At 39.4% G+C, this 19,042-nt stretch overlaps 1 protein-coding gene across 3 annotated transcripts; it reads right to left on the bottom strand.

Moving 5' to 3' along the window:
* Nucleotides 1-4,522: 4,522 nt before the first annotated feature.
* Nucleotides 4,523-17,809, bottom strand: LOC121296070 (dehydrogenase/reductase SDR family member 7C-like). 3 transcript variants are annotated; one of them, XM_041221238.1, is made up of 8 exons: nucleotides 17,651-17,809; nucleotides 11,781-11,998; nucleotides 10,589-10,745; nucleotides 8,250-8,362; nucleotides 7,044-7,254; nucleotides 6,340-6,432; nucleotides 5,863-6,018; nucleotides 4,523-5,354 (listed from the first exon to the last, which is right to left on the bottom strand). In XM_041221238.1, exons 3-8 carry the CDS (start codon nucleotides 10,740-10,742, stop codon nucleotides 5,143-5,145), a joined length of 939 nt encoding a protein of 312 aa, XP_041077172.1. In that variant the 5' UTR covers nucleotides 10,743-10,745; nucleotides 11,781-11,998; nucleotides 17,651-17,809; the 3' UTR covers nucleotides 4,523-5,142. The 3 variants fall into 3 exon arrangements, with proteins under 3 accessions (XP_041077172.1, XP_041077173.1, XP_041077174.1); XM_041221239.1 differs by having other exon boundaries at nucleotides 11,926-11,998; XM_041221240.1 differs by lacking the exon at nucleotides 11,781-11,998.
* Nucleotides 17,810-19,042: the final 1,233 nt, after the last annotated feature.

The following is a 19,042-nucleotide window of genomic DNA, read 5'->3' as shown; positions in this document are numbered from 1 at the left end:
ACACACGGGTGGACACGCAACAACAACAACAGTATTTTTCCCAACTGCTGGCACGGCAGCCGGCAGAATCGCTCAACAGCAGGGCTACAGCAAAACCTATCCCCAGCTGAGGAACTGTGTTCTCCCCAGGAGTGTAGGCTAAAAAAGACACACTTTAAATCAATACTGCACAGGCAGTCGCACACATACGACAGACTGTAATAAAGCCAGCCTACAATGCAAGCGAGACAGGCTGTTGAGGAAAGGAGTAGAAAGAGGTTTTAGAGCAGCTGATTCCGCAAAAGTGGTAAGCAGGTTTTCAGCATGAATGCAGGGGAACTGCAGTCGACTCGGAAAACACACTCAGTTTAGTATACACGGAGGTCTTACCTTACCGTAAGTGAGAGGCCAAAGAGAAAATGGCTTCCGTGGGTTGACTGTTTAATCCCTCGGTAGGTTGGACTGAGTGCGTCACCACAGGAAGGGGCCTATCGACAGCTCTGATATAAAGAGCTCAGTGAATATCTACCTAAGGCAGGCATATCCCATAAGTATGTTGATGGTCGTCTTCGTATTGAAAGGGAAATCTATTAACAACCCTGTTATAGTGCAAAAACCGCAAAAAGTGTAGTCTGGTGCCACCTAGTGGAAAAAGTCAACATTACCTCTCCCTAAAGTTGGTCTGTTTATGTCACAACATAGTTAGCGTTGCTTAATGTTGGCTACAGCATTTCCTTTAATAAATTTATGACTTTTTTTTAATTGAAAATCAGAAAAATTAACAGTGGATAAGGACACTGATGCCCTGGTACTGCCGATCATCTGCCATGATATTCAGATTAAGTACAAACATTAACCAGCATTCTGCAATCACGACCTCTGTAAATCATACATTTGTATAAAATCAGCAGTTTATCAGATTATACACAAAAACTGGAATACACAGTACACAATTACACAATTACACACATTTGTTAGTACCCCGGATTAAAATCTGCAATACTGTATGTGGACTTCTTACAAATAAAACAAACCCTAGCTATTCAACCAGTAATTTAATATAATAAATATCAATGATACAAAGTACTGTATTTACATAATGATTCTAAACTATTTCAATACTATTTCATATAGTTTCAATATTAAAGTTATATTTATTCAGTGAAACAAAAACAAAAACTTTATGGATCTGTGATCATGTAAACTATACTTATTTTTTTTAACCATAAATTAGATTATAATTAAACCACATTTCCATTTTCTGTAGCGTGCCATCTCAGTGGCATTTGTATGGGGCTTCAAAACAGTATGCATTTAATAAAGTTAGAATTATCTTGCTGTGCTTGAATTATGTATAGTGTGACACATCAGTCTTTTTCACATTTTCTTTTTCAGTAAAAAAAAGGATATACAATGGCACATTAATTAAAATGTTACACAAATCAGTTTTTTCCTAGACATGAGTTAGCACAGTATTTGTCTGTAATTTATTTAATCTGGAATCATTTTTTAAATCAATTTAAACTGCAGCTGTTCTTTGAAACCCATTTTAATTGTTAACACCTGTATATAGACAGGGATCTTCCCAGGAGAGACTGCTATTCTTAGTAACTTGTTCCATGTTGCAGTGATGACATTCAGTTTGAAATGTGATCCTTGTAGTTTGGTAGAGGGTTTGCTTCAACACATTGCTTTATATACCAGCAACTTAGATCTGCCTTTAGGTTTTCTTCAACAGCAAATCCAGATGGAACAGCCGCTTCGCTGTACATAATTTACATGTATCTGTTACAAGTCTGTTAAGAATATTCACTTCTCCCTTCATGACTCGTGTGTGTATTTTTTTTTATTATTATTTTTTTTTTTTTTGGTGAGTGTGCTTTCAACTCTTTAGTTATGGCTGCCTTGCTAAAGATATAGGGTATTTAACATCAGCTAAGTAAAAGCCAGCGCCATATAGTGGTCTGCCTTTTACCTTTTGTATTTTCTGGCAGTACACTGCTCTGCACTGGTGTTCACTACAGAAACACTTCGGCTGATCTAGCCTGTGCTACATACGTCTATGGCAGGCAACTAGAACTTTAGACAAGCTCCTGAACTCACAGTCAGAGCACTTAACAGAGGCTTATAAAAAGAAACATAATATTTGAGTGATTGTAATAATTCTTGCATGTTAGTACTCATAGGCACACTCTTTTTTTTATTAGAGGGGTTCAAACAATAGGTATACATGCTCTGAAAGCTACACACATTCAACTTTCTTAAATATATAAAGATTTCTTTTTGCACGTCAGCTAAAAGTTTTCCAACTCCTTTTCCTTTGAATTCAGTGTGTACTATTGTAGACAGAAGGATTACTTTTTCATTTCCAGTGTACTCATAATACAGCATGACTGTAATGTTTTTTAAATTAAAAAGAAATATTTAAACTGTAAAATATTTTTTAAAATGTTAAACAAAATGTATTCTTTATTGTAAACATAAGTTAAATTGTACATTAATTCAGATATTATTTAAAGATTCAGAAGTGGAAAAGAAATTGTATATATTTTCATTCAACTAATTTCTAATGTCTAGTCGGCCTTCTTTTTTTGCATCCGCCCCACAATCAAGTTGGAAACACCGCCCCACTTGAGCCCTGGAGCCATCTCTGCAAGTTTGCACAACAAGCAGAATTATATATGGACGTACCATGTTCCAGCTTGATAGTGAAATGCTGTTTTTCCCGTTCGTGTTTTACAGTAAAATTAGTATTTGAACTGGTAGTGCAAGAAGAATGGCAACTCAAAAAATACGATTTTCTAAATGTTTTTGTTTTGGACAAAAATTATTTTAAAGCCATGTTTACAAAACGGCACACTTGAATCCGAATTTGGTTTTCAACTTTTGGTTTACAAAACAAATGATTCTGCACATGGATGTCGTGCTCGAAAAGGCTGCCAGTGTACAGTGTTGAGCAGAGTACAGATATTTTCAACACCAAAACTATAATATTTATTAGATATTGTTGGTTTTATCATAAAGAAACCCTAATTTCCTCTACTACTGGAAAAAATAATGGTGGTAAATCTAAATGTAAAGACATAAAGGGCATGTGAAAATGGAAAGCCATTATGTACAATACTGTTTGTTTTTTGTTTTATTTTATTAACAGTAGCTAAGAACAATTTAGATTTTTGCATATCCTTTTGTAATAGCTTGCCTCTGCTTGACTGAAGTATGTTTTAATGGTAATCGAATGTTAAAGGGTTACACCTAATGTTTTTCAAAAATCTGTCATGCTTTACAGTAAATTACATTTTACAGGTGGAGTGTCCAGATTAGTTTCAGGAGCTTGAAAAGGTTGGGTTAATATTGCATCTGTTTGAATGTGGCTTTGGAAAGTCAGTAGTGGGTGTGCAGTACGCTTGTGAGAGATTGTGGATCTGATTTAGAGGAGTGGCATCCCACTCCACCAATCAGGACGGCTGTCTCGCCTGCATCCCAGGCTCAAGTGTTTGATTGGGCACAAGGTGGCCGCCGCTTTACGATGGTACCATCCTTCAAGACTACAGTTACAAGTTCTTCTTCAATTGGGGTGTGTTTGTGTGTGTGTGTGTGTGTGTGTGTGTGTGTGTGTGTGTGTGTGTGTGTGTGTGTGTGTGTGTGTGTGTGAGACCATTGTCCTTCGTAAACCCTGAAGCTGTAGGAAGAGTAGAGCTAAGGTGGCATTGGCTTAATCTACTAACCCTCAACAGCTGTCCCTACTCAGGCTCCTTGGCCACAATTGTCATGGCTGGAAAAGACCATCACATGATCACATGATCAACCTGCTGTGTATTTACCAATAGTTTGAGAGCTGTATAAGAAAGCAGTCAACAAGGTAAATAATAATCAGCAATCCACATTTATTTTGGCACTAACAGTAGCTTTCCCAATGGTAGGTGCTGAAAGAACATGCTGCCCTATTTATAACCTCCAACCAATCAGCAGCATGCATCACATTCACAATGTATTGCTCATTTAAATAAAATGCATTCATTGCATTTATAAACATTTGCATCACATAAACAGGTTTTGCAGGGAATCAGGCCAGATACAGAACAAACAAATTCAGTGAACAAAAGGTACATTACACATTTATAGCAAAGCCCAGATTTGACCTTGAATGAAAATGAGCACCCTTTACAGTATTATATTGTATACCAATAGAACCCCATACGGTAGTATATTTATATAATACAGTACTGTATATAGACAAATACGTTTAATTACACAGTATAGTTAATTTTAATGTGATGCTATTTGCATGTGATACAAGCCATCCAATACAAACTGTCTGATAATTTACAGGACAATTACAGGATTTTTTTTTTTTTTTTAAATGGATGTTGGTTTTTACTAATTTATACCTGATTTTGGTCTATAATTCAATATAATCCCAGTACTATTTTCTAGGAAATACATAATAGTTTGATTAAAATGCTGTTTTATTTTGACTCCAACATTGTAATAAGCAGCCATGCACTGTATCCTAGGATACAGCAGACTATGGAGCGCCATTTGTGCCAAAACTATCCAGCTATTAATTTGTCAATTAGTTTGTCAATTCATGAATTGGTCAATTTGTCCAGCAATTCATCCATAAAACTGGTCAATTTATAAACTAATTTGTTAATTCATCTAATAATTCAATCATTAATTTGTAAATACATTAATACGAAAGGCTGTACGGACCTACAAATTTTCAATCAACCAGACGAACTTCTCTGCAAACTTCCCAACAAACAGACAAACTTCCAAATGTTAACCTCGCACTGTGCCAAAAACACTGCAACCTTTCTAGCTAATGGGAGCACACACTACTATTTTAACCAATGAAAATCCACCTCAATCAAAACTGCTTCAGCCAATAATATTGCAGTTTATTAGAAAGGGTGTTTCAAAAGATATTCTATTTAACGAGATACTCAACTCTGTTGATTTTCAATGGAAACTTCAGTCTCACTGCAATGCAAAGCATTGTGGTATATACAGAGTTAGGCGAAAAAAAATACAATGCAGAGTCAATGGAGGCGTAAGCATTAAAGTGTTAGGCATAGAGTGTTAAGGTTTTTTTATTTTGAGGTTGAGAATTCAAAGATTTGGTGTGTGTGTGTTTCAAATTCTTTCACAGCTCCAAATCTACTGTGTTTCTTCCTCTACAAACGGGACATCTTTGACACCTGCAGCTACCACTGCAAAGAAAAGCCCAGGGAAGAAGGATCTGATATAGAGAGCAGCCCTTGGAATGGGATTCGCCATGAGGACCTCCTTCTTCTTCCTGTTCACTGTTCGGAGGATCTCATTGGCCATCTCCTCTGGGTGAACTCCATGGGCAAACTTCCTGAAAAAGACTGTAATAGCCATGTACGTTAGAGACCTTTTACACCCTTTTACAATGTTTGCCATTTGCACCACGAGCATTTTATATATATAAATTCATTTAATTTGGTTTATTTTGCAGAAAGCCATTATGATTAACTGTAACCTAGCAACTGCAAAGGTTCTCATTGATGGGAATAAGTTTGGGAAGAATGTTTCACATCAGACAAATGCAAGTGCTGCTAGTGCTTTTAATATTTGTGTCACAGCTTTTTGATTCTTCTGTAGCACATTCGTGGCCAAGCAGTCATAGAACTCAAAGTTTGCATTCACTCTTATTAAGGACCCATGTTAGTGCCTGTGTGGGTGTTTGAATCAATACAATGTAAAAAGAAATCCTTGAAGGAATTTCATAGTTGATGTGCTTAAAACCTTAGCATCCAATGCAATGTTATTGTACATTATCTGATGGTTGCCCTTGGTAAAGAATTTTAAATAAATACATTATTTCAGATTTTTTGTGATCTATTGTCCTCTTACATTTCCAGATGGATTTTTCCCCATTGCGAGGCTCAGGTTGCTGGTGATAGGATCGGATGAAGGTAGGGCTTATGGTGCTCACTGAGATACCAAACTCTTCAACCTCAGCTCTGAGACAGTCAAAGAAGGCCTGGGCTGCATGCTTTGAGGCAGCATCTAAAAATAAATACTAATACAGTTCATACTTTTAAAGCAAAGTAAATATCTTCAAATTACATTTTCTTAAGGTTTTTTCAGTAATAAATATCACTTCATTAAGGAATAACACATAAAACAAATGTATTTTTTCTTATAGCAACTGGAGTATTCAGAAGCCATTTGGCCCATCAGTTTGGCCCAAAACTTTATCAAGTTGAGCCTTAAAGGATCTCAATGATTCAGCAGCGAAAATATGTCTAGGTAACCCATTCTATACTCTCTGTGTAAAAAAGTGTCTCCTACTCTGTGTACTAAATCTATTTATAGTATTAAACTTACAAGCTGTACGAAATGGGACTCCAAGTCTTCCTTGGATACTGTTAACCAACACAAGTTGGCCAGATCTTCTTGAAATCATCGAGGGAAGAAGGCCTTAAAAACAAAGAAAAAAGTTTTTAAAATGACATTCTCCAGGTATATGTTCTCTATCTATATAGAACTTCATGTTTTAACATTAAAGCAAATGTATCTATCAGCTGAGTTACACATAAAGGTTCTCTAACCTTCTCCATTGTGGTTTCAGCTTTAATTGCCAGGTTTACCAACTCATTTTCGTTTTTCAACTACCACAAAAATGACCACTAGGGGAGAGCAGTTATAATTTCCATCACTTCTGAAACTGTGAGCTTGTATTGAGATTTTGTCTATTTCTTAACTCTCAGTTGCCACAGAAATGACCAGAGATAATTTCCGAGACCACCTTACCTCAGAATTTCCGCTTTAGGAGTCTTTTCAGAAGCATTGCTCAAAATCTACTATTAATTACATGCGATTTAGGGGAATCATATTCAAATAATGGAAGGTGTCAATGATTATATTTTGAGGGAACTACTAGGGAACTACTGGCAGTTGGGATTAAACGTTCTTATTATTGAGGGTATAAGAATGTAAACCAAAGTGACCTTAATTACATAGAACAAATTACTTCATTATTATGGCATTTTTTACAGTGACCATTTAAGTGCCCAAAATCATCAGTTTACCTTTAATTAATGTAATTGGTCCAAAGTAATTAGTATCCATCATCCTTCTGTCCATTTCTAATGACACGTTTTGAACCGGAGCTTTCACTTTCATACTGGCGTTGCTGATCAGCACGTCCACACAGCCATAGCACTCTAAGATTTCTTTGGTCACATCAGGGATGGCATCAATGTCACTAAAATCCAGAACAACTAACTTTGGTGTAAATGTCTAAACGGTGAAAAGAAACATACTCCAAATTAATCCTGATGGTTCATTGTCACACTAAATACATGAAAATACATAAACAACATCACAAAATCCAATATTGAATGAATGTTACATAATGTTCTTATTTTTACATGCCAAAAAACACTGCTAATCCATTACAGTACAACTTTATTGGGTTTCCTTACAGTAGGCGCTGCTTCACTCGTATAATCTGCCAGTATTGTAAAATATAGACCAAAGTGGTATGTAGATGGATTTAAATTTAAAGTTTACTTGAAATACTAGATTTTAGAGCTATGAAGTAGTGTTTTGTTACCCCTATTTGCTACAATACAGTTCCTACAAAAGTGATTTTGCTGTAGACCTCTAATGCAGCCTGGCTTCTGTGGCTACCAATCTGAGGTTGACACAATTTGAAAATCAATATGAAAATCACTCTGATCTGTTGCCCTTTTAGTGTGTTTTCTCTCTTTCTCTTTGATTATTACTGATTGGTCTCACTGGAGCTTTAAAAAGATAAGTTACAAAGAAGAAAAGGCCATTTTGCCCATCATTGCTCGCCTGGTTCCTAGTTGCTGATTGATCCCTGAACTTCGTTTTGCTGTAAGTATCCCAGTGCCACATTATGGTTTGGTAACCAATTCCATGCACTTACCATTCCCTGGCAAAAAAAAAAAAAAATAGAATAATACCCATAGTGTTTACAGTCACCATAGCCCAACCTTGAGATCATGAACAGCCAAATTGTGAAATAAGCTGAAAGAACTATAGATATTACAAATTATCAGTAAAAAGATAAACAACTAGCATGAGTAAATCTTTCAAAACTCATTTTTATAAGGAATATGAAAGTAGACCATTTTTTAACTACCAGTTAGTGACTTGCACCCTAAAGCTGAATAGTCTTATCCAGGGCAGTGATTGGGTTGGTTTATTATTCAATACTTGTTGACAATAGGTAAATACAAACACACATTGTTTTCCCCAATACCTACCACACTGGGGTCTGCTGCACTATTGAGGGTGTCATAGAGGGCTTCTAACTTCTCCCAGCTTTTGCCACAGAGGATAACCCTGGCTCCTCCTGTGTGAAACATTCTGGAACATTCTGCAGAGGCATCATTATATATAGTCAAACCCTTTTAATATTACTAGCACTATGGTGACAATAAGCAGAGCTGGCTTCATCAGAAGTTCAAACAAACAGTAAAACAAACACAAATATGTCAAAACAAAACTGGCATATTGTTTTTTTATTATTTCTGTAGAACCCAAAATACACAGTTATTTATAGCACTTCAAACTCTACAATTTACTATCAATATTATACATTGATATCATTAGAAATATACACATTACAGGGTTCTACATGCTATATTGTGCAACTTTATATTTACAGCAGCATACATGTAAACACTTCATGGAAATATGCTTTTATTTCCATGAAGTGATATTATGTGGGTTGAAGATCAGTCGTGAAACTGTAAAATGTGATTCATGTTAATAACCAAAGTGATATTTTCAGGAGCTACTTATTGACAGCGACATTTCAATGTGATGATATCAAACACAGGGTGTGACATTAGCACTAGTCAGTTTGACTGTAGCTTGATAAAATCATAGGGTGGGCAATACAAAACTTGCATTGAAATCTTATCATGTGGACAATCAACAGTCAATATTAGCTGCATGTTTATGCCACCTTCCTCCTTTACCCAGCCTAATACAATGTCACTGAAACAACTGCTGAAAACGCAAAGGTCATGCACTGATAATGATCTTCCATGTACAAATGTTTGGCACTGTTCCAGGCCTTTGGGATAGGGCTGTTTGTTTTCAGTGTGCTGGTGACTGGAGTTTAAACAAAACATGAAAGGATTACAAAATATCAGTTTGCCTTATACTGTATGTGTAAAATGAAGGACCTTCTTTACAAAAATTAAATTAAATATTAAAAAAAAAAGAGTCACATGTCATTTTAATCACTTTTGAAATATTTTCCATATATAATATTATGATCAATTTTCTTTTCTTTTTTTTTTTTTTTTTAAATGGTACTGGAAAATAGAAACAAGCAATTTTAGGAATTATGAGTGGAGGCTATGTGGTCCAGTGGTTAAAAGAACTGTTTTTTTAACCAGTAGGTCCCCGGTTCTAATCCTAGCTCAGCCACTGGCTCGTTGTCACTTAACCTCCTTTGGCTCATTCTTTTGAGTGAGACGTTGTTGTTGTAAGTGACTCTGAAGCTGATGCATAGTTCACACACCCTAGTCTCGTATCTTGTAAAGCACTTTGTGATGGTGATCAACTATGAAAGGCTCGATATAAAGATTATGAGTTCACTCATTATATAATTGTATTAACTTAAATGAAAGCACACCAAAATGCAGGTATATTGACTAATGCGACCCTGTACTTACACCTTGGTTAGGTAATGTAATATGTACTTACAAGAAAATTATATGAAAATAACTTGTTGTTAAATGCTTTAAAAAAAAAGAATTCTGTCTTCGCAATCACTTGGGTGTATGCAGTAAATATTTGTGAATTGAAAACAATTGTAACAGTAAGTAATTAATGTGCCTGTATTTTCATATAGAATAAATACAATATTTAACTGAGTATAATATTTCAAAATCTTTGTAATGTTTTCATACTAATTGCATATGTTTTGAATGCCTCTTGATATCTTAGAAAGAATGTGGAATATCCTTTAGTACACATTTATAGTGAATCAATTTTACAGTAGTTAAAACACTCGTTTTTTACTCTGTAATTCACCCCAATTATTTGAAAGGAGAAAACACAATTTATTATTATTATTTATTTATTCTGTACAAAAGTAGAACCACACAACAAAATAAAACAAACTTTGTAACATTCTCAGTTTTTTAGCATTAGTATAATATCTAACTAATAATTAGTTAATAATTATTTTCGCTCTCTCTGTCTTTACCTGTGTTAGCTTGTTTGGAAAATTTTAACTTTCTAAACAGACTTACTCATTCCATTTAAATCACATGACAACACGGCCTTTCAGCTAGGCAGGTCTTCCCTACTCATTCACTCTATATACAGTATGTACAGCAAAGTTGAGAGGTCACGTTGTCACATGGTTTGAATGGAATAATGAAGTCTGTTCAGTGCAAGGCAGGTAGTCTTCCCTAAAGAAACTCAAAGCAAGTGAGGTAGACAAACAGAGGAAAATGAAAATAACTCAGAATTACAGCACGAGAACCCAGTGACTGGAAACATCATAACAGGAAGCAAAGGTGAACAAGCTACTTGCTTATCAACAATTCATTTTCACATCAAAAGAATACAGCACACTTACCCTTTCCCATTCCTGATACAGCATCAGTTATCACAACCACTTTGTTCCTTACAGCTGACTTGGACATCAACCGGGTGATCTCAGTGTAAATGTAGTACACCCCAGCAGCTATCACCACGAGGATGGGCAATACCAGAACAGCCGTAAAACCCATGTTCTGGAAAGTAAGCACAGACAGGAGTTTTACTAAAGAATAACTGAAGCCATTGGTGGAGTTTCCATGTGTGCTTTTTTTTAGCTCGAGACATTTGCTCCAGAAAAATGTTTCGTATAAAATGCTTTTTTGGGTTTCCATTCGCTCAGTTTATTTTATTCGAGTAAACAGGGCTTTTCACCCGACATCATGCAAATTAATGGGAAAGGTGGGGGTTGATATGTAAATTAGCTATGCGTAAAGTATTTCTAGTTTTTGTAGATTACTAGTGATATTTTGTGAAAATGTGGTTTCCATGCGCATAGAACTGGTACACAAGTGAATCTAAGCTGCTGTAATAAAGCAAAATACCTTGTGTCTGGTTGGTTAATAATGTGTTTTACTGCTTGTAACAGGACATCTGTGCTGACTGTTTGGTTCATGAGCAGTACTGCAGGAAGGGGGCAGCAGCCTCGTAGATCTGCCTGTCAGTCATGGCAGTGACACGGAGAGGTGGGGAAGAGGGTGTGTTGGCTTTCCGTCTCTCTGAGTGGCTGAGAGGCGGGTCTTGGGGGGATTGCTGACCCTATAAGATAACTCTCTGTTGTTCCCTCGGCCTGCCCCGTTAAGTCGAAATGAGCCAGCTGATGGAAGCTCTGCTGCCGGACCGAGCACTGCCGGAGAAGAGTGAGCGTAGGACGGAGACCCAGGCAATGCGGATATCGATGGTCGGGGTAACGCTGCCAAGTGCAGCACCTTTTTGTTATAGTTTTATTACTGTGTTTTTGTGGCAAAGTGCCCAACCCTATGTATATATCTGTAAATGGCTCAGTCACCACTATAAAAGCCTGCAGCTTTGGCTGCAACGGGAGTGAGGTGAGAATGAACAAATGCAACCAACCAACAAAAAAGGTTACTTGTTACAAGAAAACATATTAGTGTCAGTTTTGTTTGGCCAACACGCCCTTTCTTTTTTGTGCTTTTCATTTAACTGTTTGTTTTGATTATTTAATTAAATAAAACACTGAGGGCCAACGCGCTCCGTTTCAGCACCCATACCTGTTTTTGTTATTGCACTTCTTCTTGATCCGTGACGTCACCCCAGCTACGCCCTGCAACCACTCTTCCACAGTTTTATTTTCCCTTTTTTTCACATTTTGTTTTCATTATTCTTTTGAGCACCTGTGAGTGCGCTGGTGTATACCTGTGTTGGTAACTCTGTGGTCCTGATTATCGCTGCCAGTATCCAGTGCTCAGACAACAACGCCTTCTGCAGGCTAAAGAGAATATAAAGGGGAAAAAAAGGAAAATAATAAAACCGGGCACAAGTGCAGTGTTTCAAAGAAACCTTTTGTCTCCCGTGTATGTCAGTGAATTTCCCAGCATGCTTCTACATGTGGTGTCAGGGTGGGATTCACTGGCACTGCTCACCCAAAGCAGTGCAAGAGCTGAGGGAGGCAATTCGCATACCGCAGCAATTCACCGGTATGAGGGACCTCCTGCGCCAAACCCTAAAGGAGGTAGTGCAGGGGTGTGGCTGGACCCAGGATTACTACGGCCAACTAAAATGACGGCAGAGGATTGACCTGAAGCTTATCTTGAGGTCTTCGAGGCTATGGCGATCTCTGCCAGGTGGGCCCAGGCACAGTGGGCTAGCTACATCCCGCCGCAGCTGAAGAGGGCAGCAGTTAGGACCCTGCATCCGGCATCAACTCCAGAGGGCTACCGCCGCAAATTTTGGAGGAGAGCTTCTCTGCGGAGGAACACCCCAGGGCCATATGCCTGGGGATAGTTGAACCCGGGAGCAACCACCACTGCCAGGTTGGTGGAGGCAGTCGTAGTCGAGCGGTTCCTGCAGTGCTTGGCTCTGGGGCCGCGCTTGTGAGTGCAACGGCAGGCACCCGGCACCCTGGATCGGGCGATCCAACTTGCAGAGCAGTACCAGGCAGCAGAACCAATGCCTGCTAAGCTGCCTGGAAACAGTGCTACTCCAGCATTCTTCCCTCTACTAGCCCCAGGGAGGGCAAAGGGACTGGGGGGGAGGGGTAGCCAGCTCTTTGGATGGAGTGTGGTGGCAGGAGCTCCCGGCCCGAGAACTGGGGCGGTGTGGGGTCACCCACTGGCTGCTGCAGTGTTGCACAGGGGTCTCACGTGGCCACCCTAACATCGAGCCCCTTTGATGGCTCCTGTGTCTCAACCTCCTGCTGAAGCTTCCTTGCGAGAAACCAGTTCACTGATGTGTGGAACAAGCTGGGTGGTGAGCCACCTCGGCCAGGATTGTCCCACTATGGGATGTGACCAGGTAAGTCTGTTCCATTCCATCAGCCACTCCAGCAGACGGGTTTTGTGATTCCTGTGTCAGTGGATGATACACAAACACAGGCTCTCTTAGATTCAGGGTGTAGTCAGTCTCTAATACAAGAGCGCTTAATTTCACCGGGGTATAAGCAAATAACAGGACAGGTGCATATTAAATGTATTCATGTGGATGTGAGCACTTATCCCAAAATATATGTGAATTTGAAAGTTGGCCAGCAGGTGGCACGAGTACAATTAGGTATGTTTCCTCGATTGCCAGTGACTGTAGTTCTGGGATGGGACTGCGAGCAGTTTAAATATTGATTGGCTGCTGTGACGGCCTCGTCCTCTTTATTGGCTAAGAAAGAGGAAGTCATTGGAGAGATCTTCCCCTTTCGTGACCAGGCATGGTATTGCCACAGATTTAGATCCCGCAAAATTAAACGGGAAGGCCGGGCTGCTAAGAATGAGGGCTGGCAATGGAGGTAGTCCGAGAAGTTTCAGGTGGGGGTGATTAGTGAAGAGTCTGAGGGGGAGGCCGCAGAGCCAGCGCAGGGGTCTGGCTCGGCTGCCTCCGCTCAGGACCGACCTGATCCCAAGTTAGAAGCCTTGGGAGCTGATTTTTTTGCTCGTTCCTGTGACTTCCGTCTTGAGCAAGGGTGTGACAACATGCTGGGCAGGCTCTTTGACGAAGCAGCTATGGTTAGTGGTCGGGTGGTCGAGCCCAGACGCGCTGCCGTGTACCCTCACTTTGAAATTAATCAAGATCTCTTGTAACGTGTTGAGAAATTACCACAGACTGGGGAAGTGCGTCACCAATTGTTCATTCCTCAGCCCTTTAAGGAGGATTTGCTGCAGCTGGCTCACGCTATTCCCCTGTCTTGTCATTTGGGAAGGGACAAGACTAAATCTATGCTTGTGACACGGTTCTATTAGCTGGGGCTGGATGGTGACATCAGGCATTTTTGCGAACGCTGTGGGGAGTGTCAGAATTCTAGCCGTCCCATGAGCTCCATTGGTGTCATTGCCCCTAGTAGAAGCTCTGTTTGAGCGTATTGGAATAAATATAGTTGGACCGTTAGAGTGGAGTGCAGTAGGATACACACACCTATTGGTCATTCTGGATTACACTACGTGTTATCCAAAGTCCATTCCCCTCTGCTCTGCATATGCTAAATCGGTTGCCAGCAAGCTAGTGAAGGTTTTCTCCCAGGTGGGGATCCCCAAGGAAATACTGACCGACCAAGGCACCAACTTTATGTCCCGGCTAGTCCACGGAACACATAAACTTTTGGGAATTAAGACCATTAGGACCTCGGTTTTTCACCCACAGACCGATGGTCTTGTAAAGAGTTTTAATAAGACCTCAAAAACATTTTGTGCAGATTTATTGACAACGATGTGCGCTACTGGGACCAGCTGATTCCTCCTCTTCCTTTTGCTATCAGAGAGGTACCTCAGGCTTCTATGGGGTTTTCACCATTCAAGCTGCTGTATGGGCGGAGACCCTGGGGTGTGCTCGATCTGGTTAGAGAGTTGTGGGAGGAGCAGCAGGATAATTCAACCAATAGTGTCCGGTATGTGTTCGGTATGTGTTGTCCCTGTCAAAAGTCTTTAGCTCAATGCAGACAGGAGACTCAATATAACAGGGGAGCCCGGATACACACGTTTCAGCCGGGGGATAAAGTGCTTCTATTGTTGCCCAGCTCTGAGTCTAAACTTCTGGCGAAGTGGCAAGGACCTTTTGAGGTAACACGTCGGACTGGGATGGTGGACTATGAGATCTGTCAGCTGGAGCGACAGAGAGAAAAGCACATTTATCATGTAAACCTCTTGAAGTCCTGGTTGTAAGAGGAGGCTTTGTTAGTGGTGCAAGCAGATGACGTCACCCACCTGGGACCTGATCTTTCTGCGTTGGCGAAAAGGGGTCGGTACATATTGCAGATAATCTGACACCAACACAGATATGTCAGGCTCGGGCACTAGTGGTGAAGTTTCCTGGTGTGTTTTCTACCATCCCGGGGCAAACTCAGGGCAAACACCATCACATTGAAATTGAGCCAGGGTGCCAGTTCGCCAGAGGCCATACTGTATACCTGAGTGCAAAAGGCAGGTAATAAAGGCGGAGATTGGCGACATGCTAGGACTGGGTGTAATAGAGGAGTCCAAAAGTGACTGGAACAGTCCCATTGTTTTAGTCGATAAGCCGGACGAGTCAACTAGATTTTGCATTGACTTTAAGTGAGTTAATGCATACTCGAAGTTTGACGCTTATGCTATACCCCGGGTAGATGAATTGCTGGAGCGTCTAGGCACTGCTCATTTTATGATGACACTGGATTTAACAAAGGGGTACTGGCAGATACACCTGACCCCGGAATCCAGAGAGGGGGTTGCATCCTCAGCTGAGTACAGGTTAGTTGGTAATGTGTTTGGGGTGCATAAAACTACAGTTTTTCGCTATGCCAGATGTAACTGATGCAAAAAGCATTGCTCTGCGGGACTATCCCTCTTCTCCCGAATGGCACCTCCTTGCTCGTTCCTGCAGGTAGGACTGTTTCAAATTTTTTAAATTTGTCCCTAGCTTGTGGGACTGTGTGCTCTATTTCTCGTTTTGAGAGTGCATCAACCACTTGTTGCTACACATGCTTGCTGTGTTGTTTTGGGTGATCGAGCTGGCTCAACACATCCAAGTCATTATCTATACTTATTAATGCCCGGGTTTCCTCCTCGCTCCAGCGATTTTGAGTGGTGGGTCGACACACGTTGTCTTTGGACATAACTGGGATCAAAAGCAAGGGAATTCAGTTACAAACATTTAGTAAGCAGCTCATTTGTTCTTTGTGTTTAACTTTAGCGTAGTTTCTACACCAGCTGATTCTCAAACAGCTGCTTTATATTCACAAAAGATATGCAACATGACAGGCCAGACACAGCAAACAATAATAAAAAAAGCTACCTGCATTATCATTAAGGTGAACTACACCACTGCTAACCATAAAACCGCCCATCAGCCACTATTTTCTGCCTTCTTGGAATCCACAGTAATAACTGACCTGCTTCCTTGCAATATTTATAGTGAAGTCACTTAAGGATAAACACGCTCATTAACATTTACACATGAAATGCGGGTTTCCATGCAAAACTGGGCATGGATTTTCCTGTGTGTTTCGTAATTTACGTGAGGAAATGAGATTTACCAAAGCCCTCTCTTTGGTGTTTTTTTCAGCCACAAACCTGATTTACCCAAGTAATTCTGCCAAATATGCACACGCGTCACCATTTCACCTGTAAATTGCCCTGCATGGAAACCCCATGATTGTTGCAGGTACCTGATAAGTTCCACTTTTTTAAAATTGACAGGCTGTGATTGTAACAAGTTATTATTCTGACTTGGTAGTATACATATATCATACAGTTTTAATATAACTTAAAGGGGACTGAGAGTAAATGGTGAGAATAAGCACCATGGCATAAATTCCCCAATGGCAAAATAAGCAGAATATTGCACAAAAAACCCCACACAATATCAGTACAATTTATTAGGATAAAGACCAAGTTGTTAATACCTGAAGTGAGAGGTTATTAAAAAAATACATATTTAAAACTATCTAGTATACAACATCTCTATGCTTTCTGTGTGTCAACTCCATTTGAACGGCACTGACTGAAGCACTATTTTGAGAGACAGCCCAGGGGAAAGTAGGCTTGTGAGGCTCTCACAGAATGACTCTTTATGGTAGATATGTTTACCTTCCCACTGTTCTTTTGCAATTTGTATGCTGTGAATAGAGGTTGTTTAGGGGGAAATATCTTTATCAGCAGGGAAAGTGCTGCTTGTCTATGTCTTTTGCAAGGAGATAAAGCAGATACGTTTCTTCTCATTGGAATCTGAATGGCCCAGAAGAGATCCAACAGGGATCCACTATCAGGTCCTTTTCAGATATTTAACATTATAACAAAATGTTTGGAAACTATGAGAAAATTATTGGAAATAGGTTATTCACAAGGGAAAGTCATAAAATCCAAAAAACCTTTGAAGACAATCAGAAAGATGTATAATCGAAATATTGTAAGTTTATTTTGGTATTATTATATGCAATTACTATGAAAAGCGTAGGAAATGCTTAGTGTATGCATAAAAGTATAAGCATTGTTCATTTAACTGCAAAATTACTGTTCAAAATAAACATGCTGTTTAGTACCTGTGGAATGTTCATTTAAAACAAACCCAATCATTTTGTGTTTTTGGATTAACTTCAGAAAAATGTAACTGATAATGTAAACAAATAATTTTGGGAACTGTGCATGAGTTTATTTATTGCATTTTTATTAACTTCAATGGCTACACTTATAAATTTTAGATTTTCTGTTTCTGGGAATTTAAATCAAACCCTGCCAATCTCTGTTAAACTTTTACATCCATTTAAGTTCTGGCACTGCATCACAAATAAAGTTAGAGAAAAAATAGATGTTAAAGAACAAAATAAAACAATTTGAACAATAAATAGCACTTAAATGTTGGAAAAAAGCATGCTAGTGATATATGCTAACCTTAAAAGAAGGCTGACACCATTGCAATCTTAAAATCAAAGCTCTATATTTAACTTCCTGGTAGCAGTTGTATATACCTGTAATCTTGTTTATTTATAGGATCACTTCTGGAGCAAGGATCACAGGTGCTGGCTGACAAAGGCTGTTCTTTTCCTGGGTCAATGTACTGATCAGCTAGGAGCTTTTCTCTCTTCCCATTCACAGACCCACACTGAGGACTAGTCGGTCACAGCGGGACCTAGAGGATAGGAAAGCTTTTTATAACTCACAGCTGAGTCAGTCATTTTTCAAGCATGTAGTATTACAGTATCTTTAGCATGATACATGCATAGTGCTCATTATAAAAGATATCACGTGGCAGGTGTCCGGTGTCTTAGCGCATGTTAATAACAGATTGGTTTAATACACCAGTCATCGCACATTTTATATAGTACTGTATATAAACTTTATAATGTTATATATTAGAGTACATTCAAGTGTTATTGGTAAGCACCTTAGTGAAGCAGTGCTGAATTTTGTTGGCACACTTTAACAGTTCTGCTTAAATGTCAGACAGTTGTAATGGCATAAATAGGACAGGCAGTTTAAAAAAAGAGTGTGAGGGGGTGAAAGAGAACTAGACATGTAAACAGATATGATCCCAAACAAAGCACTAAAAATATGTCAATAATATACTGCATATATATTTCTGTGAAGGATATAATTATAGGTTTCTGTTCCAAGACAAAGTAGGTCACCATGACAATTAGCATGACAGTGCATACTGTAAATGTAACCCTTTTACATTCTTTAGCCAGGCGCAGGGCTGGCGTCAGGGGGGTTGCAAGGGGTACCACTGCACCTGGGCCAAGCCTTTGGGGGGACCCAGCCCAGAGTCAATACTTTAATGACTAGACGTACAAAGTATAGAAGTGCTGTCTAATCTACTGCGGTTAGAAAAAGAAACCGTAGCATGGTAGTATTGGTGGATCAAAACTCCAATTTGCAAATCACAGCTGGCAGGCGGAACGCAGCAAGTGTTCTGGAAATACGTCACGTTTGGACGTGTGGTTGTTCTATTGGGAGATGTGATTCTAAAGGCGTAATTTCGTGAGACTGAACAATCTGATCTGGCAAAACCATTCCACTTTCCTGCCGTGGAACATGTTTGGTCGAACAGCCCGGTTTGCACATGGTGAAACATGGTGAAGCACCGCAGGTACAGCTATGGACAAAGGTTTTGCACAAGCATTTTCTTTTTGTTGGATTGAGACAGTTAAAAAAAACAAACACATAATTTAGTAATCAAAGAAACTACAAAATGATATCACAAAAGCATACGGGAAGGCATCACCAAAGCCCAATAAACCCTAGTGCCGGCACTGGCCTGGTGTTAGTACCTTAAGTACTGTCTTACAAATGCCTTGTCAGTGCCTTAAAGTAACCTTCATTCATAGTGTGTAAGAAATGGCCATGAAATGTTTATATAG

The sequence above is a fragment of the Polyodon spathula genome, chromosome 21, assembly GCF_017654505.1.
Source record: "Polyodon spathula isolate WHYD16114869_AA chromosome 21, ASM1765450v1, whole genome shotgun sequence".
NCBI lineage: Eukaryota > Metazoa > Chordata > Actinopteri > Acipenseriformes > Polyodontidae > Polyodon > Polyodon spathula.
Note: the sequence above shows the minus strand (reverse complement) of the source record. Positions and strands in the feature narration are given on the sequence as shown.